Raw genomic sequence first — 26,588 nt, 5'->3', positions numbered from 1 at the left:
CTAAGTCACTCTTACATTGAACACTTCAGATTTAATACCAAAACAGACAGTGTTTTCTTTGATAATGATATATGGTTATGATAATAATAATTGATTCAGTTACATTTTGTAAATGTAAATTTTGACATAGTGAAAATGTAAAGTGTTGACAGGCCTTTGGAATAATAATATACACATGTGCCATATGCAAAATGCCATACATGGAGTATTTGCAGATACAGTTTGAGTGTAGTATCATTATAAACCATATTTTTATATTCATATCCCCTATCTTTAGAGCAGACAGTTTGATCTGTAACTAATCACATTTATTACAACTTCATTCCACTCAGCTGTCCATGAGTGAGCCGTGTCAGCACATACTTAACCCCAGCCCTGGAATCCAGAAGCACCAGAGCTAAATGGAATGCAGCCATCGCTCATGTTATTAATAAAACCTCTGTGGTTCCTGCATAACACGTCAAATGGCTGTTGTGAGAATGACTTATGCTCCACTTAACTTGTTTTTTCTTTGTTTGCTTTTGGCTGCTGCCTTTTTTCTGAATGTTTATTGAGGAGGAAACAACTCCGCCCTGACATTCAGTTTGACTCAACTCACACTGCGGCTGTATGAAAACTTATATTAATCCAATGGCAAAACACCCACTGCCCAACAACATATCAATCCAAACATCAAAACGTATTTTTGGTCATAATGAATTATTGTATTTTAATAGATAAAATAATGTATATACAAAACCAAACCACATATAGCACAGTTATGTTGTTTTCTGAAATGTGTATGAACATATGTTGTTTCAAAAAATTCCTCTAGGGCCTTAATAGGCATAGGACTTCACAACTTGTCAAACCCCATGAGACATATTCTGATTTGTGAATATGGGCTATACAAATAACATTTGATTGATCAATATACATTAGCCATGGATAGCAATTTGTCTTATCTCAGTATTGTAGAAAATACAGGCAGTAAGAAATGTACACAATTTTCCATCTATAGCTTAAAATTATACAATCTCAAAATTATTTTTGTTTTATTGTTGTTGAATTGATCGAACAAACAGTTTTCTAACAAATGATGTCTGAATTTATCACAGATTACATTTTTAGGCATACATGCTGATAAAATATTTTTTTAAATAAAATTGTGCCTCCTTGAATTTAAAATTTGATATTGAATAAATTGAAGCAAAAACAAGATGTTAATCTAGTACAGCTCAGAAAATATTTTGATAAAGATAATGCATTTGACTTTCTGTGACTACAAGAGTTAATTATTTATATTGTTCTGTTAGGAAGACTAAAGGTTGGACATGTTAAAGTTTAATATCACACAACTTCCACAAATCTCTATGGATCATTTATTCATACAACAGTTCTCACAATGACACAAGAAAAGAATAGTAATCAAAACAAATAAAGAATACTGGTTGATTGTCACTGTAAGTTGGGGACCTGTCCAGAATGTACCCCACCTATCACCTAATGTCAGCAAGGATCAGCTCAAGCTCCCACTCAACTCTCAAAGGATAAACAGAATATATAATGGATACATGGATAGATGGACAATTGAAAAGACAATATTATTTTGCAGAATTGATTTCTTTTTTACTATTTAAAGCATAGGCCAACAGATACATGAATGTAAGGAAAGCAAAAAAGAGTGCATATAAACCACAATGGCTCAGTCTGGTGTCTTGAAACTTCAAGAAAAGATGTGGTTCCTTGGTCGGAAGGTTTCTCTCTGCCTCTCATACATGCTGACGTAGGATCTAAGAAGGTCCTCCATTGCGGTAGCCTGAAAAACAGAGGAAGGGATGTCCTTCATTTCGAAATCACCAATTCCAAATGGGATCATTAAAGCTTATGGACAAACTAATCAATAGAATAAGATGTACTGGCAAGAAATACTTTCACAATATCTACAGTTAAAACTTATACGCCTGGCTCATACCTGTAAGGTTTCACAGACAAACTTGATTTCCTTCACCAGCGTGCTGATGCTTATCTGGAAGAAGTTGCTTTTGCTGCGGTACTCAGTGATGCGGCTGAACGGGTACATGACCAGTAGCTCCTGAAACATTGACATTATGTTTAAGCAACATTAAGATATAGTGATGTGTTACTAGTAAAAACAACAGGATCAAATGAGACAGATTGGACAACAATATAACATTATTAAATGTTCAAGGACATTAATTAATAAGTACATATGTGTTATATCAGGATTACTGGACATACCTTGTTCTTTGGGTCTATTATGCTTACGCCTTGTTTGCTGATGGCAATCCAAACCATATGTGGGTAGCTAGATTCACACGTTTGCTGCAAAAGAAATCATACATATAGTGACAAAACATTTCCTCAGATAGTTGTCCCCTCACTTCACCCTGATCGCTCACTTTCACTTCAAAGAAGGTGCAGCCGAAAGTTGGCCAACTGGAAATGACTCTAAGGAAGGCGATTCTGGCCTCCTGCACCGTTATCCCGCTCTGCTTGTTGTAGGAGGAGATGATGTTCTGCATGTAGAGGAGGAAAAATGAAAAACATGTGAAAGCTCTCCCAAACATGCTTTTATATATTATGAAAATTAACATTTCTTTATATTTCTCTTTTACCTTCTTCCAGTCTTCAGCAGACATTTTGTTGATCTGGTCTTCAGGAACCAGGTCCTTGAGCATCCTGGGGATCATGACAAACTGTGACCTGTCTGAATCCACTTTGGTTCTGAACAGCAGCCCACTCAGGTTGATCATGTCCTCTTTGGTGCAATTGTGGTATCCCCTCAGGTACTTAGGCAGCTCCTGCATGGAAGCAGTACAGAGGACATACACCATGATGATTCGGCTTCTTGAAAAGAAGTGAAAAACCATCACTCACGATTGCGTGTAATTATAGGTTGGACACTGTACCTGTGGAAAATGGAAGATGAGGTCTGCGATCTGGTCTTTCCCCGGGTTCACATTGAACCAGAGCTTCCTCTTAAGTATCACCAGGTAGGGAATGTTACCCTGGTTACCTTAGAAAAAACAAAACTTTAAATATGAAGATGATCTGACATGTAAAAACTGAACGTGATGATGATGCATTACCTTCTTTCACTCTCTTTAATTTTTTAGAGAAGTCTGACGTCTGCCTTAAACTATCAAAGAAATATTTCCGCTCGTCCAAGCACGTGACCTACAAACAGAAAACATTTAGCCTTAGATATCATAATTAGTATGTGTGAGCAAAATGCAATGAGGAGGAAGAGATTGAAATTTATTTATTCATCAATTCATGATTTAATCGTCTTAACAGTTTTTTTTAACTTAAGAATTAATCATTTCATCAGTGCGATCCAGACCACAAAACGTCCCCTTATCCTTCACTGGAATCTGTATATCCAATCTTCATCGTTTCTGTCACATCAACATGTTACACTTGGCTTGAAAGCAGGAACCTTAAGAAAAAGAACATCACCCAACAGCACCTTGTTCGGTGTTTTCAGGTAGAGGCCAAATCCATCAGCTGAGATCAGGTTGAGGTGAGAGGCAACACTGCTGCACAGGTCACTGATCAAGGTTGTAGATTTTACCTCGAATATCTGGACAACAGCAAGGACAGTAGGAAATCAAAATATGATGCCTAATGGTATTCACATTAAAGGAATAGTTTGACATTTGGGGAAATTGACTAATTTCCTTTCATGTTGTAGGTTAGATGAGTGACACGAGTGATACCACTTCCATAGCTGTACCATGTATGCTCATTATGTAGCTGGAGCTATCCTGCTGCTCCCTACTGGTATATATTTTACTTTCGCCAAGTACTGTGTATAAAAGTGGTTAAACTATCTCTTAAATTTGTAGACAATGAATCCTAAAATGTCCTTAAAAAGATCCCTGGAAACAATATGTAAAAAAAATTGGAGCAGAGCAGAACTAGTGAGAAACGGTGTTTGGTTCCAATGTCCTTCCACTGATGAAAAGAAAGTAATTCAGTTAATATCAATGTCATAATCAATTTTCCCAGAGCTAAAACAGTCGGAGCGCTAATGGATGGATCCATCTTTTCCCAGTGTTGAGAGGACAGTGATGTGTCTTACTTCATTTGTGTCATTTGGGAAATGGACTTTATGGAAGATCAGGTTGCTGTTCTGTTGGATGGCGTCCACTTCGACCAGATGGGGAGGAAGCTTCCTGGGCTCCTTTCTGAGGGAACAGAGCACTCAGATGAATGATATATGAATATACTGAACATACACACCCTTAAATATTACACATACTTGAAATAAAAGCTTTTAAACTGCAAAACTTGATCATAACTAGACTGTCATCAAGCAAAGTTTTTGTGATCATCTTAAATAGGGAGTGGCCACAGAACAGCCAATCACATTCTAAAAAATTGTAGGTTTCATTTGCAAGTGAAACTGCAGAAATGCATTTATATGGTGAGTACACAATCACCAGTAATTTAAATAATAAACCATCATCATCATATAAAAAATATTACCAGGCCTCACAAAACTACAATAAACTCCATAAATATAAAACTGCACAAATTGAAATTAAAACTTCAAGAGAGAAATTGATACCAAAATTGTTTCCTATGTAAAGTATTTGAGTGCTATAATGTGCTATCTAAATATAGATGAAATATACAGCAGTTATTACATTTGACATAGGTATTCAGATGGTGCTAAGATTCAAATAGGCAATTATTTGATTAAATTCGTTGTTTCGTATCTTATTATGTCTGACTTCCATATAATATTTTACAAGTATATTTTAACTTCACTAAATGCATTATAAGAGTTTCTGTATTGTATAGTTATAGTGTATAGTTAAATTCAAGCCTTTCTAAGAATGTTTAAAACAATACAGAATAAAATGAATGCTTTTTTTTGTAAAGTATGAAGAGTATGAAAGGTGCATAACAAATAACCCCTAAATGTTACTATATGGATTCATCCTTGTCTTGGATTTGTGGTATAAAATAGAGGGATAGATAAGGGATAGAAGGATGATGTTAAAGGTGATATTGAATATTTTTTAAACTTCATGAAAATGTTTGAGGCCTAGGGAGACTGTGTAGGAGCCAGCATTACTTGTGCATTTGACCAGTACTAGGGACCAATCGTCAAGATATCTCAGCATATTTATACTAAAATGTACCAATATACATTTTATTAGAATTAGCTCAGTATCATTATGATCTGCATGTGACTAATACTTTTTTAATCTCCAAAGAAGAAGTATGTTCGTTAGTTTGTTTCTGCCGAGACCAGTAACCAACACCTTTCACAGTACATTGCTGTGTAATCAATGATTTTTGACCTGCACATTGCCTGCACCCTCTGCAGACAGATAGTCGCCAGCGGGTCTCTGGGCCGCGACTCCAGGAAGTTCTGAGCGTGTCTCATCAAACTCTTACTGGGTGGGAACAGACCTGAACAAAGCCACATCAGCTGCCACCCACGCTCCAGACTCAGCCTGAGAGCAAGAGAGAGCGGAAAAACACATTGAAGCTTTTCATATCTAGGCTTTTGATTTTTCTTTAAATTCTACAAACGTGCATCCTGATGCTGCACCTGTTGTTGTTGCCGGTCATCTGTCTCATAATCTGGCAGTAGATCTCATCCTGCAGGGCCTCATGCTGCGTGGCCGGACCAAAGATCTGGTCTGTCAGCTCGACAGAGCTGCGGGCATGTTTAATGGGGTAGTCACCCATATACTTCAGGATAGGTAGCAGCTTAGGTCAAGGACTCATACAAACTCACACCTTACCTTTTGTATACAGGCAGTTACTGTTTAAAAGTAAAAAGATTACAGATGAATTTGCGAAAAGATACCTCAAAATCTCAGATGTCTTTAAATTTGAGAAATAATCAGCATATTGTCTCATTCCTGGAATAAAGTGTTTCTGCATTCTCAAACTGCACCATCTAAAACAGGAAAGCACATTTATCAGAGGATATCAATGAAGGCGTTGCAGGCCAGGTAGCTGAGCTCAGAGTTGCGGACCAGACCCCTCATCAGGGGCTGCTTGAGAGGTTCTTTGGAACAGGCCCACAGTTTCTCTTTCCTGAGCCCTTTGTACTGAGCCTGTCGACCCACATCTTTACCCGCAGTCCTGTGTCAGACAGGAACCACAGTGAGAACAGATTAGAGAAATTAGTTGACTATTAGTAATATTTAAAACAAGATTGAATCATCCAAGTGAATATCTGGATATTCAACATGTCAAAAGTCCCAAATTCACACAAATTCATTCATTTTTATTTATTTCGAACATTTAAAAAAAGCGAAATTATACAAACATTAAATATTATTTATTACCTGAAGTTCTCAAGTGCAAACTCTTTCAATGAGACAGGAGCCACTGTTTCATCTCTCTGTGTGATGCTCTGTGTGGTTGAACGTTTCCTCTGGCCCGGACTGAGCAGTTCCTGAGGGGATCAGAGGCAGTTCATCAGTGACACCACAGGGGGCGCTCATATGAATTATCTTACACATGGATCCACTGCTGCTCACTGCTGCCCATCATGTGATGTGACTTATTTGTGTATGATTATAATAAGGTGTACTTGGGTGTCTAGAAAGCTGCTAATGAAATGTATTATTATTAAATTGGTCTCATATACAATCAATTTGAGGCACATAAATTAAATCTTAATATATTTGCATATTTGCCACAACATTTTAGTTTTAATGTATTATTTTCAGATATTTAAAACATATAGTTTTTTTCTGTAAATATAAATACATAAATGTGTGTATACACACTATTTATATACCAAAGATTCTTCACATGTTACTCTTTATTTTAGTGTTGTACTGTACTGTATACTTTTTATAATTACATTAACTTTGCAACTCTTTTATTCCCATCTTACTTCTTTTATATTAAATCTTATATTAAACATATGAGATCTTAAAGGAAACTCTACCAGCATATCTTCAGTAGGGCTTGTGAGAGTTGGCAGAAACTGCACTGAGTCCTTATGGGCTGTAACACTGCTGCCGGTCCGCTGGTTAGTTGCTCTGATGCAGGTTTCTTCAGGGGAATAATCTTCATCTTTTTCTACCAGCAGGAGGTCACCACGTTTACAGTCGACTATCATGGGGTCATCTGTATGGGAGCAGAGACACAGTCATGAAGTTTAAGTGCATGGTAAGCCTTTTTGTTTTCCCGCAGACTCAGACATAAATATATACAAAAGGAGAATTTTTATACATTTATGCTGTCTAATGTGCAGGTGTGTGTGAGCTCACTCGTCCATCCTGTACAAACTGTAAACTCCTACCTGATCTGTTGATGTCCTGCAGAGCCAGAGCATACCGGGAGAGCTCCCTCAGCCCATCCAGGTTAGTCTCTATGAGTCCACCCATCTCCACATCCTCCCCACACCTCAGGACAAAGTCTCCTTTGATTGTGGACAAATTCACTGATTGGCCACTGGTATGACAGACAGCAGACAGATTTTGATTATTAGGGTTTAATTGTAAGATTCAGGATAATTTCCAAGGGAGCAAATTATGAAAAGTGAATTTTACCCATACTTGATTGTTTTTATTTCCTTCAGTTCCAGGTAAGAAAGCTCAAGGAGACACTTTTCTTTTCCATCCATGAAGAAGATGCCTTTCCAGTTTACAGCCACAACAAACCTGCTTTTGGGCAAAGGCAGACCTGAGGATAGATATATGAACACAAAAGTCTCAAGAACAAGGTTGTAAATCATCTGCCATTTCCCTGATTGTAACTGGAAACCCCAGTTCACAGGGAAATCTACATTGGTATTGTTTAGCCTCTTAACATTAAAACACACTTCAAAATAATAATATCAAAGCATTTTAGGTCACAGGGGAGCAAAAAAGTATGGAAGTACATCAAGACCTCACTGCGTATTGAGGACATTTTATTCTGCATTTTACGTTGACTAACCTGACAACATTGTAACTTCATAAAACCTGGAGAAGTGCACCGGCCATTTCTCTCGCGCACTGTCCACCAACTCCCCTTTAACACTTTCTTTGCTCTGGTTCCCGTTGACATAAGGACCCTGTTTTGAGACCAGCATATAAGATGTAACTTGAGGTGCCTCAGGTTTATTGTACTCAGATGATACAAACAATAAAATGATTAAGACATTAGAAAATATTTCAGGCAAACTCCTTTTACGCCTTTGTTTAACTGCATGGTACTGTACCTGTAGATGAGCTGAGCTGATGAGTTGGATCCATTTTGCCATAGATTTGTTCTCAATCAGTTGTGTGGTGATGCACTCCTCAACCACCCTCTGGACGTTCTCTATGCTGTGTGCAGAGCCAAACTGGATGTAATAGTGCTTCGCTGCCAGCTGGACATATTCATCCTCCTTAGAGAAAAAAACAACGTTTATCGGACACACAATCTGGTGTCTTATTGTTGTTGCCATGGTTTAGATATTAATATCAATTTAGATACATACAATAGGAAATATAGTCCTCAAAGATCTACCTGAGTAATCCAGGTATTTATTTTCACTATCTAAAAAAATCCATGTTAATATTAAGAACAGTGGAGATGTCATGAATACAAATTAAAATAAAGTTTCTATTCTGGAACACGAAAAAGATCTTATGATTTTTAAGCGGTATTAAGTGTTTTTTAGCCACTAGGGGCCAGTAGAAACAAGACTGTATTTCAGATCACCTGAAAATGATTACTCCATCCTTAGTTCTGCCAAGCTCTCTTGACAAATTTGTTTAGTGGCTAATTGTTTGTCACTTTGTTTTGCAAGCTAGCTGCTAACTTCGTGTCTGCTGTTTTGATGGGGAGCAGCTCAACTGCAGAGGGATTATTAGAGTTTAGATGTGGATACAAACAGTAAGTTACACTCAACACCACAGTTGTGGGATGTTGAACTGAAAAAGAAACTAAAGTGCTGTGAGGTTCTTCAAGATTAATGAGAGGGTTTCAGGTATTTAATCACGGTGGGTCTTTACCTGTGTTTAGAGTTATGTTAAACAGGCAGGTCATTAAACCTCCTAAATGACTCAACACAGGTACAAACCCACAGAAATAAAATACCTGAAACCTCCTATTAGTCAAATAGAAGTTAAACCGCCTCTTAGATGAGAGGTGAAACATCTTCAAGAAACACAAGCAAGTCCAGTTGCATACAGTACGTACACTTGTGCAACTTCTGAAAATACCCTGACCTGGATGACCGAGAATCTCGGCAGACAAAGGTACTGATAATGATTTATTACGATATATGTTTTGATGTCCGTAAACCAGAGACAAGACCGTAACTTCATTTATTCTGCTAATACGAATGAGATGGGATTTATTATCCTTTTTTTTAGAGAGAACTTTTTGAGTGCTGTGACTTTATCATATTACAAAAAGTAGACGAATACTAAGTATTATCAGTTTTTTTGTTATATAATACTATACTCTTTGTCAAGTTATAATGAGTACATGGCATCCTTATTGTTAAACTGAGTTGTTTCTCTGCAGAGCCTCACCTTCTCACTAACGTACTCTCCCGACTTGATTCCCTTGATGACCTGCCTGTAAATCAGATCTGTGCTGATCAGGTCGACTGAGCAGTCGTGCCACGGTGTGAACAGTTCCTTGCGGATGGAGAGACTCCAGGGGGTGTCCTTCTCCTCTTTGCCTTGCCTCTTCATCTCTTGCTCACACTGAGATACCGCATCCAACACATGCTTCCCACAGCTGCCCAAAGACCACATCTGGAGATGAGACGCCAACAGGGTTTCAATTAATGTGGTTCTCTATAATATATTAGCACTAATTCAAACAATATTTGAGTTGTGGATTTTTTAAAACTCTGTGAGTAAAGCTGACCTTATCATAGAGGCTGATGTACAAGGAGAATCCATAGGTGTCTTTGAGACCTGTCTGTAGAGCCACAGCTTGACAGATTTCAGCAGAGGTAGAGGCTGAATCCAGATGAAGACTGATAGTGCGGCCGTCTATTAGAGTCACAGACACATCGATGGGCTTCTTGGACTTTACAGCCTGTCAGTGGAAGGAAAGAAGATGAGACTGGATTAAAAACAAGAAAACAAGCCAGTAACTTGGGGACTACAGCTGAAGAAAACAAGTGATTTTGTCACAAAAAAATGCAGATCAAAACATCTCAGAATAGTTAACAATACAACTGAGGACGAAGAAATTACTGTGGAGGTTACAGAAAAAAAAACAAAATTTAAAATTTAATCGAAATATTTTACCTGTAGCTCTATCCAACAGGGCAACTCTTTCCTTTCTCCATTGGCTAATATACGACGCAGGCGCTCAGTACAATATGCTTTATAACCATCCGGCCCCCTAGAGACAAACTTCTCCAAATACTGTGGAGCACAGAAGAAAAGAACGAGGTAACAGTGTTACAAATCCTTGGGAGAGAGAAATAAACAATGACACACAAATAAATAAAATGACAACAAAACACATTGTATATTCACCATACAACCACAACTGAAATGAAACTTGGGGTCATCTTTTAAATAAAACTGAAAATGTTTATCTTATAATGTTTTAGTTTTATCCTGTATACGTAATAGACTGAATAAGGATGGACAACGAGTCTTAACTTTCTCCCAATATCCAGAAATGGGGCTAAATATTAGTACAAATAATCAGTCATACAAACAACCTAAAATGACAGAAACAATCTCTAAGAAAAATGTATTTAGGGGGGTTATGATCTATAAAGCAACCAGCCACCAAAGGTCAATAGAGTCACTTTGGCATCACTTTTGTCTGTCCTAGTTGTCCATCTTTATATACAGTAATTATAGGTTCTATATCTACATTTCACAACAATAACCCTGTGTCTTTAATCTTATCTAATTTTACTACTTTGATCACGTGTAAAAAGCAGGGTGTCGTGACCAACTGAGTGAAGTAACAGTTTATCAGTGTTTAGTATCTATTTAATGATTCTCTTAAAAAATGCAAAAACAACCCCTGACATTTTAGAAACTGGTTCCCATTGCATTCTTCTCCAAATTCACACTGAAAACAGGAAACCAGGTCTGGTTGCTACAGACATTCTTTGATGGCAAACTGTTGTGCAACTCAGTGACTTGCTGCACACTGACCTTCACTAACAGGTCTGTCGGAGGGAAGATCCCGAGACAGATGGAGAGGAGGATCCAGCCTTGCATACGGCTCTTCCTGTTCTTGTTGTATACCAGCTGCTTACAGATCTGGCAGTAAATCTCATCCCTACACAGAAGAGAGACACGGAAGAAAACAATAAGAGACGTGGTAACCAACAGAGATGATATGTTAGCAGAACTGAATGATGACTGCAACATGATTGAAAATTAGTATACTGTTTTTACATATGAATTTTACACTGGCTTCTATTTTGAATGTTTTCTAATGTGTTTCTCCACTGTATACCCACATTATACCTGTGTATTTACATATGTTTGTTTTTCCCATGTAAATGTTTACCCCAGCTTTACCTTATGTCCCGTCTGGACAGAGCGTATCCAATGATAACGTGCAGTTTTTCTAGTGATGACAGCGGCCGATCCAATGTTGGACCTTCTCCAATCAAAATGTCCTCGTCTTCTGTCAGGTTCTCTGGCTGGTTTAGATATCAACAATAAGAACAATTCATTTTTATTATCAACAACAAGAACAACCACACAAACTGAATAATAAATAGTATAATAATAGACCCGACATTATGTAACATATCATAGTGACATAAGTGCTAACCTCCTCAAGGATAGTTGATGCTCTTCTGTTTGAACCTCCATACTTCTTCTTGTTCTTCCTCAGTATTTTCTATTAAGAAAAGGTCATTTTAGATCATAAGAGGAAAGACTGATGACTTATGTTTGACTTTCAGGATCTTCTATATGCAGTAGTGTTTGCAATAAAATTATGTCAGCAGAAAGATAGATAGAGAGATAGATAGATAGATAGATAGATAGATAGATAGAAAGAAAGATAGATGGATGTTTTTATTTATATATTTGTTTTTCAGTTGAATTGTACAGGTTATAAATCACACTAAACATGGGAAAAGTTCTGATATGATTTATTTTGGTCTAATTTTAATATCCAGCGTAGCTAGATGAACAAAGTGCGTACTAGTCCCAGGCAATTGCTTGCATTGCCTACCCTGTTGCAATGCCCCTGCATGTTGTCCACAGATGCTTTTAACGATTGATTATAATGGTAATTATAATGATTAAAATGCTACTGTGAATGGTTTCAACCTATTAATTATTAATTACGATTAAGGATTAAGATTCCTTTTTATTGTCCCGCAATCATGCTCACACAGCACTACATGCAACATGGGGAAATTTGACCTCTGTATTTAACCCATCTGTGTGAACACAGCACACACGGAACACAATACACACAGTGACCACACGGAGCAGTGGGCAGCCATGAAGGCGCCTGGGGAGCAATTGGGGGGTTCGGTGCCTTGCTCAAGGGCACCTCGGCAGTGCCCAGGAGTTGAACTGGCACCTATGTAGTTATAGTTTAATTTCTATCATAACTGGGTGGTTTAGTGTCCAACAGTTCAGATAATAGGTCTGTATTTCAGTGCTTTAACACTTTTTATTATCCAAGAAAAGTTGAATTGAGGGTGACTGCATGTTTTGTGATATTTGAATGTTTGGGTACCATTGATACACCATTTCTTAGATAATATAGAGTGAAATCACTGAAATTTGGATGACCATGACCTCAATGACTGAGAATCTTCACATACATTTTTTAGTGAATATAGTGAAACAGCACACTGCCACAAAGACTGGATTTCTGCAGTGTCACTACAAATATACCAGTCCTATATAATATAAATGTTCAGAAAAGACTCTCCAGGAGACAGGTGCTGCTTGTTGTGAGGCCATTAGCTGACATATGTATTATGGCATCTGTAATCCTGCGTTGTAGCATATTTTTGTGCAAAGCTTTTTCATGGTATTTAATGTTCGGACTACTCTACCTGGTCAAGTCCCACCAGGTTGCTCAGCCTTCGGCTCGTACTATGAGGCAGACGCTGCACGAGGGTGCTTGACACTTGAGATGTTGCATCCAGAGATTTAGGCTCTGGTAAATCCCCCATGAAGCGAAGAATAATCCACCACACAGTCAGACAGGCCTGGAGGAGAATGAGAAGAGAGTTTGAGGACGATTTAAAAAAAAATTCAGAGTAAGAAGCTCTCCATCCTCTTACCAGTGTATCACCCTCATCATCATGGGGCAGAAGGGTCTGCTTGAGTCTCTGGTTAATGTGTGTGTGAGAGATGTTGCTCTGGAAGTGAAGGATGCTGAATTTGTATAATGAAAACTGGTCGCTTTCGTCATCAAAGTCATCATCATCTTCGTCCTCTGGAGGTGTAGCTGGAGGTGTAGCGGGAGCTGATAACGGAGAGGCCATTTCCAAATCTGACCCTGAGGTTTCAATAGAGGCTTCCTCTGCTGGCTCTTGTATGGTCCTCTTCTTGACAATCAAAGTAATTAAAGTTTCATTCAGTATGATAAAAATGTAAGGTATGTAAGAGATGTATAAATATCAGTTTAGCAGATCACATGACAGACTTGTTAGCTAACCTTAAACTCGTCTGATTCAAATGCTTTTTGTTGCACCACTTCCACAGCAGGTGCAGGCAGGAAATCATATGAGTTTTCCTCTGAACTCTGTTCAATAACTGACTCAGTTTCAGGTGCAGACTCCGACTCCAAATCTGACTCCAACTCCGACTCCAGCTCCAGCTCTAGCTCCGGCTCCGGCTCCGGCTCCAGCTCCGGCTCCAGCTCCGGCTCCTCATCAGCTGACTGTGATGCAGAAACAAGGTCTTCCAGTCCCTGCTGAAAGGCTAAGGCTATTTGGTCCCAGTTCTCATTCTCTAGGCGTGAAGTGAAGGCCTGTGATGGGTTTGGGAGAAGAGAGGATGTAGATATGACACCAATTTCTTGACATTCATCACTTCATTGTATTTCTAGATTCAGAACTTTCAGCACTTACATCATCCCTCATCTTCTGAACTGTTCTTCTGGCCAGGAGTTTTCTGGTGTGAGCCTGCAGCAGTATGACTGCCTTTCTTTTTTGCCCCCAGCGCTTCCTCTTCTGGTAGCCTCGCACCTACAGTTTATTATGAATCATTTTGTGACAGACCTAATGAACAATAGTTTCACCTCTCTATAATAACAACCAGAATCTGTGCAAGATAGATTTACCATATATAAAATATTAGTGAAATTGATATTGCTAAAAATATCCAGAAATAATTTTTTCAAGATTCAAGATATCATGATTGTAATGACACGTCATACAAGTAATTAAAAAATGATCAAATGAATCATTGTTAATCACATGAATTTCTAAATTTTACATATACTGAAGTATTTAAGTATATTAAACAGAGAATTGTTACATATTCTTAAACTTACGATCCTACACACATGCACACGCATATACATAATGTAACCTGGGAAATCCAAAACGATCCATTATATGTTACACTGCAGTGAGTACAGTACATGCCTGTGTTTGTATGGTGAGTGCTGCTGCACACTGTCTTTGGTACTGTAACTGGAGTTTCCGACTACGGATCATTGATGCCAGCCGCTCATAGCCGTGCTTGATCTAGTTGAAACAAGAGTGGAAACAAAGGTACCTGAAGTCCAGTCTTTTATACATTTACAAGATACGTGGTCTGACTTCTATCAGACGTTATAAAGCATCAGACCTTTCTTTGCACTTTCTCTTCTCTATATGTTCTCCAACGCTTCTGCAACACCACGGCTGCCTGTCGCTTCTTCAGAAAAGACTTTCTAGAAAATAAAGGAAATTAAAGTTTTAGAGATAAAAAAATTAACCAACCACGCTCTGTGTTAGCGTAGGTTAATTACACCTTCTACATAATCTATTAATTTGTTTGATTTTGCAACATGTATGCCAATAAAATAACATTATGTGCAGCCACAGTGAACACATACCTGTTATAGGTTAAAGTAATGTACGGTATCCTTTTAAATTTCAGTTGCAGATCCAGGAATTTTTAATAAATGTCTTTTTTTGTTATTGTGGGATAGGGCATTTTTTGTGTATGTATGGATCTTGTTTAAAAAAATCTGGCATATTCAGAGGGCTGATTTCAATGAGTGAGTGCAGTGTGGGGCATTAATGGAGGTATGTTGTACTGTTTAATGTGTATTCTCAGAAACTGCACCTGTCTTTGTGTCCGAGCATGACCCTCTGGATAATCACAGCTATCCTGCTGAGTTCTTCTTCCCTCAGTCGTTCCAGGATCGCATCATCGGCATCCTGAAATAGAATGAAAACAGAGTCATGATTATTTCTTGAATTGTTGAGGAATTATTTGCAATCAGATGCCACAATGTTTTAAAATAAATCGTCCAAGTCTCATTAAAAGCAACTGAATCATAGTCATCTGTAGCACAGCAACAACTGAACAGAACATAAATCACAAAACAGAGGCTGTAATGTCAATTATAGACGTAGATGCTGGTCTGGATCCTAATACTGATAATACTTCACCAGTCTGCAGCCACGTCATTTCTGTCTTGAAAAAAAGACAAAGACACAATATGGTTTGAATAATATTTTTTCTGTACCTTTAGGAAAATCTTGGTCCTGCCTATTTTCCACCTTTCCTCCCCTTCGATCACTGTCTTGCAGATGGCCTGACAACAAACAGCAGCTGTCTCCTGGAGAGACAATAAAGAGTTTCTGAGGAAAGTCTAATGACATTCCAAATTCCTCCAGGGGAAAGACAGAATCACTTATTCATCCATCTGGCCACAACATTTACTGTAGCAACAACATTCTAAGTTACACAAATATGACAGAGACTTGATGAAACCAATTGTGAACATTGTCAAGTATAATCCTCAACAGGACCATGTCATGACTAACAGTGTTGGGATCACAGATGGTCGTCCTCAGCAGCACCCTGTAGCGCTTCACAAATTCCTCAAAGCTGTGGCGAATTGGGTATCCCAGATTCCGGATGTGGATGGTGTCCATCATGCCGGAGTATCTCAGCTGACGCATACACAGATCTCTGTCAAACACCTAGAGGACAGAGTAAAGTGGTTGTGAATATTCAGTCTGTGAGGCTCTGTGTAGCATTTCTGTCATCTTTCTTTCTTTCAATCTATCTATGAATCTAATCTATCTATCTATCTATCTATCTATCTATCTATCTATCTATCTATCTATCTATCTATCTATCTATCTCTCTATCTATCTATCTATCTATCTATCTATCTATCTTTCTATCTTTCTATCCATCAATCCAGTAGGCCCTCTGGGGATCAGGGATGTCTGTATTTCTTGGCAATTAATCCAATAATTTTTCAAGAACAAAACGGACCAAAGTGCTGGACTGACATCAATAGAACCACAATGCTATCATGGCGAAATTACAGAAGGAAGGTTGCTAACTTGAACAGGAGAGTTAAGCCTCACAGATACTGCACTTTACCCTGTTTGTTAACAGATGATGTTTTACAGGAAATTTGCGCAATTGCTTTATGGCACCAAACAGGAAGAGATAGTTGTTTATCCAGTAAAAGAGCAGGCGGTGGAGAGGGTGGAAAGCTGATAGAAAATTCATTTCATTGTCATCTAACAGATGCAGACTGGAGTTGTATAAGCACAGCAACATTATCCTTATTTCAGGAAACAGCATTTAGGATCAAGGGGGAATAGTCTTAATTTGCCTGGGTGCACTTTTGTTTGAGTTTATCTTCATTTCAACTCCTAATCTCACTTTTCTTATTGAGTTGCTCTAGTGTCATTCACCTGAGACTTCTTGCTACTGTTGGGTTTGAAGCAGCGGATGAAGAAAGGCTGACAGGCCGACAGAGCCTTCATGAGGGATTCCAGAGACTGACGGAACTGGCCGCTCAGCGTTGGCACTTGTTTACGTTTGTCAGCCTTGGCCTGTACGGATGATGGAGGAAGACAAAGACACACCATAGCCAGTCAGCAAAAAAAGGGACATCTCTGACACCAATGACATTATCAATGCATGTTGACTGTATCCACAAATACATATCTTAACAAGTTTCAAAATCTATCATTTTAACTTACAGAGAAAACTCTGCAAATAGGTTAAGGGGTGAAATGATTTTTCTTCATTTGAACTAAAACTACCTCCTCATTTACATATTTACACATGTAGAAATATTAAACTCAATAGAGTTACCCGCACAGAGCTCTTCGGTGTTATGATGACCTTTGTGTTGTTTGTAATCTTGACCCCATTGGTTGAGAGATCAGTCTGAAATATCTGACGAAGTAGCTTATTGGTGGACACTTCAATCATCTTGATTATGTCATAACTGACGGCATCTCTGTTCTTCTCCAGGAACCCTTAGAGGAAAAAAGACAATTACTAATTATCTCACAGCAGAATATTTAGTTTCTAGTTTGATTAATTGCAATTTGTTTGCTTACCTTTGGACTCATAGTAAACCACGCCTGCAAAGTGTTGAATACCAAAATTTGTGTCGTATTCACTCTTTGTGGCAATGTAGGCCTTGTTCCTACTATGTTGCTGGTTCATCTTGTTCAGCATAGTGAAATCTGAGCCCTGCAACAAACCAAACTACAATTAGAAAACTTTATGTTAAAATGATCAAACAACACTTATGAACCAATAGCATAACGCCACCTTTGGAAATAGGCTCTCCTCATCGATCAGAGCCAGCAGGTTACAGGGTTTCCCAGCCAGAAGGTCCAGGATGTTCTGATTGTCACTGAAATCCATCTTGTTCCACACAATGTCCTCTTTCAGATACTCCTCCTGCTCCAGCTTGAAGATGTGAGCCACGAAGAACTGCTGGAGCTTCTCGTTGGCAAAGTTAATGCACAGCTGCTCAAAACTGTAAAATGGCAGGATGATATTTAACGGAACCATTTTCTAAAATGGAGACTAAGGCATGCATATTTTTTATGATGTTTTGTATGTGTGACATGCTAAATATTGTATTATACTGCACAGGCTTATATATTTTCCTGCCCATGGGCCACAAATAGCTATGAAACTTAAGTTTTTGTTCAGGTTTGGGTAGCTGTGGAGTTGTGATACACTTAATGTGAAGGATGTGTGGTGAAATGTCTGCACCTGTTTGTGCTGAAGTTCTCGAAGCCGAAGATGTCAAGCAGACCAATGGACTGGAAGGAAGACTTGCTGCTGGTCAGTTTCTTATAGGTGACACTGTTGATTTTCTCCACAATCCATATGAACAGTTTGTTGTAGATAGCCTGTGAGTTGAGACAAACAATAGATCACAATTAATTCAGACCATACTTGGCAATATTAAGTTAAGTTACAATTGAATAGTTGCTTCGCATCTCTGGATAACCTCGACACCTTATCCTGATGAATGAAGATACTCCCTTATACTGAACAAAACATCAATAAATACCTAAGCCCTTTTTCCAGGGATCGAAAAAACCCATTAACATCTAGGTCTTGTCTGCAATGTTATTGGATACAATCAGTATTCACTCCCGGGTCAAATGAATCTGTGGTAAAAAAGTTTTTGTCAGCTCTGATCATCGGTGATGGAAACGAGAAATCCAGTTGAACACTGGCAAGACAGCATCTCAGTTTTTTGTGCATATGAGATGTTGAACATGATGAACCAGGGTAAAAAATAGTGAGGCAAACTCCTCTGCTGGCAATGGGAAAGGAGTTAATTTCCTTTTTCTGCATTTAAAAAACATGTATATAAGAAAAGACACAACATGCTTATTAACCGCCATTGGCTATGGGTTCATTACCTTGACGAAGGCGTCTCGACAATCTGCGGCCTGTTCGGAGCTAAGGGGTGTGGTCACCCTCTCCCTGTTGGTCATAAAGGAACGGTGCGTCAAACTCTTTGCCAGAGAAGACGTCTGTACCTGCAGAGAGCAGACAGGAAAAAAGTTAATGTCATAATATTAACGATTTAGAAGAAATTATCTCTTTACACGTGAGGAAACCCACCTCCAGTAGAGAAGCTGCTTGGCTGAAATGTTCAGACTTGCTGACATCACTGGTTTCCAGGTTATTTTGAGTTGTAGCTGATGGAAACCAAAGATCAGTTGTAATAACAGCAGTTATAGTTAATATTGTTACAAAAGTAAATTCTAACAAATGATGTTCCAGTGAGCTGAGCATATGCAATATATTAGGATGTAGAAATATACTAAGTACCAATTTATACAAAGTATTTCCATTTGTGCTACTTTTTACTCTCACTGAAACATCAGGAACACTCAAATGTTAGGTAGATCCCTTTCTCTCAAAACAGCCTGAACTCTTTGTGGAATAGATTCTATAAGAAGATACATTTTCCTTCACAGTTGACATACTGCATCACATCATTAGTGCAGAGTTAGCAGCCAATCTCCTGTTCTACCACATCTCAGAAGGTTTTCTATTGGTTGATGGTCTGGTGACTGGGGAAGCCACTGTGCTCATTTTTACCTCCACCAAGGAGGTTATGTTTGGTTTGCATGTTTCTTTGTTGTAAACAAGATTACGCAAAAACTACTGGACTGATTACCATGAAACCTGGTGGAAGGATTGGTTCAGGGAAGAAGCCATTCAATTTTGGAGCAGATACAGATCATCAGGTGATCCTTCGATGTCTCTCATCAAAGAGACATTTCTGTTCGCAGAACTGCCACTAACTTATTACGTTGAAGTAAAACTCTAGTATGTGACAATCCTAGGATATCAGTTTCAGTAATACAACAACCAGCCTGTCTCACACCAACAATCTTGCCACAGTCAAAGTCACTGATGAACTTTCTGATGTTTGATGTGAACATTGAATGAAGCCTCTCAGTCGGCTTGATTTTGTGTTCAGTGGTGGGGGAAGTGCTAAATTAATTAATAAAAGCACAAATAAATTGATAAAAATATACTCAAGTAAAAGTACCACATTTACTTTGCTTCTTGAGTAATAGTAAGTACTTATATAGTGCTTTATACAAGTATATTTAAAGTATTAAAAGTACTTGCTGCCTATGATCTAAGGCAACAGTCTACTGAACATTAACTGTGCCTGCTGAATCGTTTGTGTTGATAAAGAATGCTGACTGAGAACACTGAGTCTCTGCCTCTTGTGAATTAATTTCAGGTTTTTCTTCCTCGTCAGCGATACTGCTGCTGGAGGAGGCGGGGTCTAATGTTACCTGACCACTCAGATTAGATCAGTGAACCATTTTACAAAAATATGAAAAACAATGTAAAGATGTAATGGCAAAGCTTTGTAAAAATGTAATGAAATATAAAGTGCAGATATTTGCTAATATATGTCATGGATTAAAAGTGAAAAGGACCAGAAACTAAATCAACTTAAGTAAAGTACAGATACATGAACAATTTACTACAGTCAAAAAGTAAATGTATTTAAACTGAATATTTCTTCCATTGCTGTTTACACCAGTTATATTTTTCATTGTATCTCATTGTCTGTCATCGCTTGCCTGCCTCTATTTTATTAACAGATCTCTTGACATTAAATAAATCACCTGTAAACTAACCAAACTAATAAAAATAGAGTTGTACAGAAAGTGCATGCTCACCCTCAAAGCAGACGTTTCCCAGGTGTAAGATGGCTGCTAGCAGCTTGTGGATTTCCTCACACTGGCTTTTGGAGAAGGTCAGGATTTTCATAGCAGAGTGAATATGACTGTAGTCTTTTGCATCATCTCTGCTCTCACATGTGATACAATCACCCTGCAGCACATAAGAGGGAGGGTTTCGATTATTTAATGTGTGTGTGTACAACATGCACAATGAGCTGCAGATAAGTGTTAAAATACCTTAGTGAGGAATTTGTATTCCTTAGCATCTCCAAGCCTCAGAGTTTTCTTCTCCTCTGCAGTGATTCCTCTCAGCATGCAATAAAATATGTGGTAGTTTCTCTCTCCCAGTGCCTGAGGTCGAGGAGTAAGAATGAAGTTTATTGTTATTTTTGCTGCGTTGGTTAAGTGGTACTTTTTTTACATGATGTGTGTATTTGTATGACTTAGTACAGTGATCCAAAGAGACAGCAACAATGACATGATGTGGGTTTGTCTTCCTGGTCAACAGTGATGTTTATATAACAAGACCCAGAATAGATGGATATGATTTCATGAGTTTACAGTAACAGGACACAGCCTCTCTCTCCAGGGAGATAAGAGCTCCTTTTGTTTGGACAGAGCTGATCTCACCTGGTGGCAGACACGAGACTTCTCCAGGAGATACTGCTCCACACGGCCTCCCTCGATCACTCCCTCCTTGTTGAAGAAGATCTCCAAATATTTCCCAAAACGACTGGAGTTGTCATTGTGGATTGTTTTAGCATTTCCAAAAGCTGAAATAAACAGAATAGAGTGGCTTCGATTGCAATTGGACTTTTAGACACTTATTCTGTGGCATTGCTGGATTCTTAAATAAACCAGTTTATTCTCATTTCATGTGTTTGCTCTAGACTCGTCACCTACGCCAAGGAAGTAATGTTTTCACCCGTCTCTGTTTGTTCATTGGTTGGTTTGTTTGTTTGTTTGAAGGATTACACAAAAACCAGTGGACGGATTACCATGCAACGTGTTGGAAAGGATGCAGTATGGGTCCAGAAAGACGTCATTAAGTTGAAGCAGATCCCACAATGTTTTTTCACTTTCTTAAACATTGTGAGATGTTTTTCCATAGTTTCCTTGATTTCACAGAGCATAATTCATGGATCTTCATCAAATAATTAGGTATGTTTAGGGGACTGAAATCTATTGGTGTTTGTGTGTGCAATTTGGTGCAGACCCAAATAAAAATCTGGTGAATTAGTGAATTTAAATATGGAATAATAATATAATAAAATGAATTATTAACTATACTGGTAAATATGGTTATATATGGTGAATTTTATGTGGTGGGAAGTTACAAAGTACAAATTACAAAGAAGTGTACTGTAAGTTTTTACTTTTACTCTCTACATTTTAACACAAACATTTGTACTCTCTACTCCTTAGATTTTTAAAACAGCTTGTTAATTTTGTTTGAATTTAATGGGAATTATCCGTTGTTACGGCTGTATGTGTTCCTGTACTGTGTCCTTGTTTGTCTCTTGTCCCTCGTGTAGATCCACCCTGATTAACCGATCAGTCCTCAATGAGTTGCACCTGCCAGTGGATTGAGTTTCATTAAAAACTCCTGTGTCAGGATCAGAAGGAAGGCTTCCAGTGTGGGGACTGCTGGGCCTCAGCCTGGGATTAGAACACTGTGTGTATTGTGTCATTTGATGTTAGTAAATCCAATTGTTTGGCTTTCTGTCGATGATTCGTGTCAGTGGTGGTCAGTTATACATGTTGTCCGCCCCTTGGGCCACATAATTGTGGGGCATAACATCTGTCTTTTAAAAAATTCTGTATCATCGAGCGCTGCTGTCCCAATTTGTATATCAATCAGTGCATATCACGCACAACATACGTAACATGGTGTAAAAGATGAATCGAGAACCGCAGAGACGAAGTGTATATGTCCATGACAAGAAGTAACAAGATGAAGAATCAGCCAAAATCACTGATAATGTTGAAAATGGCGATGACAAAGCAGAGCAACATATGTTCTCCCATCCTGGCCTTAAGTAGAAATAACATTCCCAGGGCCACTTTTTACTTCAGGGCCTCACCGGAAGTATGCGCTCTACTGAGTGTCATTCTAGTTTCAAGGTGTGTCCTTATGTGTTTTAATGCTTGTCTGAAGCACAACTGTACCTTCTAGTATTGGGTTGGACTCTAGAATCTGTTGTTCGACCCTCTGCTCAGAGTGCTCCCCACTGACTGCTGCCAGGTACTGCAGGATCAGCTTAGTGCTCTCTGTCTTCCCTGCTCCTGACTCCCCACTGAGACAAAAAACAACAGAATAAATGATTTAGTGATGGAAACATATTACTCCACATTTATTCAATTCAGGGCTGTTGACAGGCAACAGTTAATTGGCCATTTGTCAGTGGGTTCATCCTGCTGACCTGATGATGCAGCACTGGTTCCTGAGATGCCGTGTCATGTTGAAGTAGCAGGATTCAGCGATGGCAAAGATGTGTGGCGGGAGTTCCCCGAGCTTTCGTCCATGGTACAAGTTCACCTGAAGGACAGAACAGATGCACACATGAAACAAGATTCAGCTCGTATTTGTATGGTAACTGTTAATTCAAGCAGTTCTCTGTGTACAGTCTCACCTTCTCAACTGAGCATATTGGAAAATCCTGGTATGGGTTCACTGCAACCAGCACGGAACCTGTGTAGGTCTGCAAGTGCCATTAGAGAAGTTAACCAAGTGCAATGAAATCCTAGCTGTACAATATCATCATGTGTACAGTGTTACTATGTACAATATAACTGTTTACATAAGATCATGTGTTTAATACACTACTTTTATACTATTTAGGATCGGAGGAGCGGGGTCAACATATGGACACAAACAACCATCCACACTCACATTCCCACTCATGAAAAAAGTAGAGTCTCCAATTAACTCAACCCCAAACTGCATGTCTTTGATCTCTGAGAGTACTCAGAGAAAAGCCACACGAACACAGGGGAGAGCGTGCAAACAGAAACGCCCCAGTGTGTCAGTGTAATCACAAGACAGATTTTTAACATGGTATCACAGGACTTATTAATAGACAAGAGTAATATTTTGCTGTGTGTGTGTTACAGATGTGCCTTACATAAAAGATTCCTTGTCTGTGTCGCAGCAGCAGGTTTCGGAGGAGGCCGGCCTCTGTCATGTCCCCCAGTTTTATCATGTCGTCCACACCCTCCACTGATGTAGGGTGCATGATCTTGAGAGAGGCCTCCTGTTCCGGGGACAGACTCTGCTCCTAGAGGAGGTTGAAGTGAGAAATAAATCTAAGCTTGTTTAGCTGTGATCCCAGGCTGGAAATGTGTTTAAACTACCTGAGGTGGAACAACAGCTTCATAATAAAGGGTAACAAAGTGCGTTTACCTTTCCCTCATCATCCACCAGCAGCCGCTGACCAGCCTCTGATACTTTGACCCTGGCTCCGATGGGGACCCCATTGGCAGAGTCCACCCACACCCACTCCCCCTGAAAACACGCACAACTCAATGTCTAAATACATCCATATTTTTCTTTCATTAATAATGGGAATATCTTTACAGTTTGCCTTTGAATGAATGACTTCAAGGACATGTGAAGTCAAGGAACAAATGAATGCTTCCTGGTAAGCAAGATTCTTATCAATAAAATCCATATTCTTAACTCTCCGTCAGCCTTACTTTTCTCAGCATCCCCAACGTTCAGCTTTCCAACTGCCTAAAAAACAAAGGAATCCATAAGATGAGTTGTAATTTTCACAAAAACTCCAAGTTACTTTTTGTACCCAACTCAGAATGAAGGTCCTTTCTGTTGTGTTCATTTCAAGGATCACCGCTGTGCTCAGTGCACAGTGTCCGTGTAGGTAACAAAATAAAAACTCTTCACTTCATCATAACACATAGGTTAAACAATTAAGAGGTGTACCTTGTCCTTTTTTAAACAGCGATCTTCATGAATTCCCCACTCTTCCAGTCTGCCGCAGAGTAGGTGTTCGTCTCTGATGCCTTCTTGAGTCTCTCAATGTGACGAAGGAGGGAACACATTTTCCCTACATCAGTTTTTATGGCTCTTTGACTTTGAACTGACTGTAAAGGAAGAGGAAAAGAAACTGATCGCTTACGGAGAGGTGTCCCGTTATCAAGGGGCTGTGTTTCAGGCCACGTTAATATGTAGGTCTTCCATCATCATTTAAATCTTGTATGACTGCCATAGCTTATATGTATAGTAGTACCACACACTTTGTAATACAGTCTTCTGCAGCAATGTGAACAGGTGATGACAGTCGGGTTGTTTAAATAATAATGTAATGTAATTCCGAAACGATCTAGAGCATATCAGCACATGCATATATTGGTGAAATCACACTTTTATATGATTGGTCTTGATTGACCAGGGTAAAATGGTGACTGCTGTTATGAATGTGCAGCCTTTGGACCCTGGTTATGGCTGAGATGAGACACTGCGGAGCATCTCACAGATTGTTATCGGAATAAATATAAAATGAGTTATCTTTTAAATTAAGAACCAGATTTATAGCCCAAGACAAATAATCATCTCCTAGGTAAACCACAGTCATGTGATACACTAAAGGGACTCACTGGTTGTGGATCAGTCAGGTTTTCATGCTGTGAATGATGTATAATGGAATTCTATAAACTGCATATTTCACTGCCAGTTAAATACTGTGTCAGTGTAAAAGCTGTTCTATAGAAACCTCAGGGGAGAGCCTTTCTCTAACAGGCGAGTCAGTTATCTGTTTCCTTCATCAAATTGAAGCCATTATGTCAAGTGGGCTGAAAGTGAAAACAGTGCTACAATGGGCTGGGTTGGTGAAAATGTTCTTCATGCTTATCAGCCTATGACGTAGACATGCCTGATCTTTGACTTCATTCCTAATGACAACATGGGATTATCCTGTTGAGACGATAAGAGCAGGCAGATTTTTCTTACTTTAAAGTGACGCAATAAAACATTTGAAAAGAAAAGAGTGAGACTTTCTTTTGCTTATAAAATTAAAACTGGATGTTTAACCAAACAAACACCTTGTAGACAGTGAATTATTGCACCATTGATAAAATGCCAAAGGTTTTACTGGTGTAGCTTTAAGTTTTCAGTATTACATAGCACTAATGAGCTACACCAAGGAGATAATGTTTTCCACAAAACTTGGTGAAAGGATGTAGTATGGGTCAAGGAAGAACTTGGTGTGGATCCGGATCAGAAGGTGGATCCAGAAATTGTTTTTTACTTTTTTCATTATCTTTGTTCTCAGGGAATAATTCATGGATCTTGATGAAAAACAACCAGGCATGTTTAAAGGTCTGATATTTATGAGTGTGTGCAATTTGGCGTAGATCCAAATAATGCCACCTTCTATTTCACTTCGGAGCTCGGTGTTAGCGATCCCTGAGTCGGAAGTTGCAACCTGAACGCCTCCTCAAGTCGGAATTTCGCCTTGGAAGGTCAGAGGAACCTCATCCCCCCGACTTCGAAATCCAAGATGGCTGCTCCATGTATCAACAATAAGTGGTGTTGAGGAATTTTGACTGTCCTCACACATAACTGTATATGACACTATATATTATGTTTATATAGTGTGTAATACATTATACCTGTATAGGAGAAGAGTCCCTGTCTAATTCCACAGATCCCAGGGCCACACACTCCCTTCTCTCTCTAAGCAGTACCCAAGGTCAGGTTATAGATAAAGGTGCATTGTAGTGTCTACGCTCAGGGCCTTTCATATCTAACTCAGATTCCCCAGACCAACTTCACCTCTCACCAACTTCTACTCTTTTGTGTATTACACCAGTGGCAAGACGTACGGACACAATGTGATTTAGGAATGAATATTTAGACTTAACTATCCAACATGTGAACACCTACAGGTAACATAGAGAGTGACAGGAATTTCTGTAAAGCTGTTTGGTGACGCAAGTAGAGGACGATATATTGGGATGGTGTGGGAGACATCTTCAG

The 26,588-nt window shown here is 38.8% G+C and overlaps 1 protein-coding gene and 1 long non-coding RNA gene across 2 annotated transcripts; one reads left to right on the top strand and one right to left on the bottom strand.

Moving 5' to 3' along the window:
* Nucleotides 1-18: 18 nt before the first annotated feature.
* On the bottom strand, nucleotides 19-24,633 carry LOC109638464 (unconventional myosin-VIIa-like). Its single transcript, XM_020101460.2, has 50 exons — nucleotides 24,534-24,633; nucleotides 24,290-24,326; nucleotides 23,997-24,098; nucleotides 23,719-23,871; nucleotides 23,227-23,295; nucleotides 23,017-23,132; nucleotides 22,763-22,890; nucleotides 21,224-21,366; nucleotides 20,831-20,944; nucleotides 20,591-20,744; nucleotides 19,002-19,078; nucleotides 18,797-18,916; nucleotides 18,135-18,274; nucleotides 17,682-17,892; nucleotides 17,465-17,600; nucleotides 17,214-17,380; nucleotides 16,808-16,948; nucleotides 15,917-16,075; nucleotides 15,616-15,708; nucleotides 15,210-15,304; nucleotides 14,727-14,811; nucleotides 14,522-14,623; nucleotides 14,003-14,119; nucleotides 13,588-13,902; nucleotides 13,211-13,477; nucleotides 12,980-13,135; nucleotides 11,731-11,799; nucleotides 11,472-11,596; nucleotides 11,100-11,226; nucleotides 10,227-10,346; nucleotides 9,838-10,011; nucleotides 9,495-9,722; nucleotides 8,192-8,359; nucleotides 7,927-8,044; nucleotides 7,545-7,671; nucleotides 7,289-7,440; nucleotides 6,932-7,113; nucleotides 6,321-6,430; nucleotides 5,960-6,114; nucleotides 5,573-5,726; nucleotides 5,319-5,474; nucleotides 4,088-4,193; nucleotides 3,473-3,586; nucleotides 3,093-3,180; nucleotides 2,913-3,019; nucleotides 2,619-2,804; nucleotides 2,403-2,519; nucleotides 2,242-2,325; nucleotides 1,955-2,074; nucleotides 19-1,798 (listed from the first exon to the last, which is right to left on the bottom strand). Exons 2-50 carry the CDS (start codon nucleotides 24,299-24,301, stop codon nucleotides 1,706-1,708), a joined length of 6,552 nt encoding a protein of 2,183 aa, XP_019957019.2. The 5' UTR covers nucleotides 24,302-24,326; nucleotides 24,534-24,633; the 3' UTR covers nucleotides 19-1,705.
* On the top strand, nucleotides 7,072-7,702 carry LOC138405032 (uncharacterized). Its single transcript, XR_011238680.1, has 3 exons — nucleotides 7,072-7,155; nucleotides 7,241-7,349; nucleotides 7,568-7,702. It is a non-coding gene; the product is annotated as an uncharacterized lncRNA (long non-coding RNA).
* Nucleotides 24,634-26,588: the final 1,955 nt, after the last annotated feature.

The sequence above is a fragment of the Paralichthys olivaceus genome, chromosome 16 (assembly GCF_024713975.1).
Source record: "Paralichthys olivaceus isolate ysfri-2021 chromosome 16, ASM2471397v2, whole genome shotgun sequence".
NCBI classification, from domain to species: domain Eukaryota; kingdom Metazoa; phylum Chordata; class Actinopteri; order Pleuronectiformes; family Paralichthyidae; genus Paralichthys; species Paralichthys olivaceus.
This window is presented reverse-complemented; position numbering and strand designations above follow the sequence as displayed.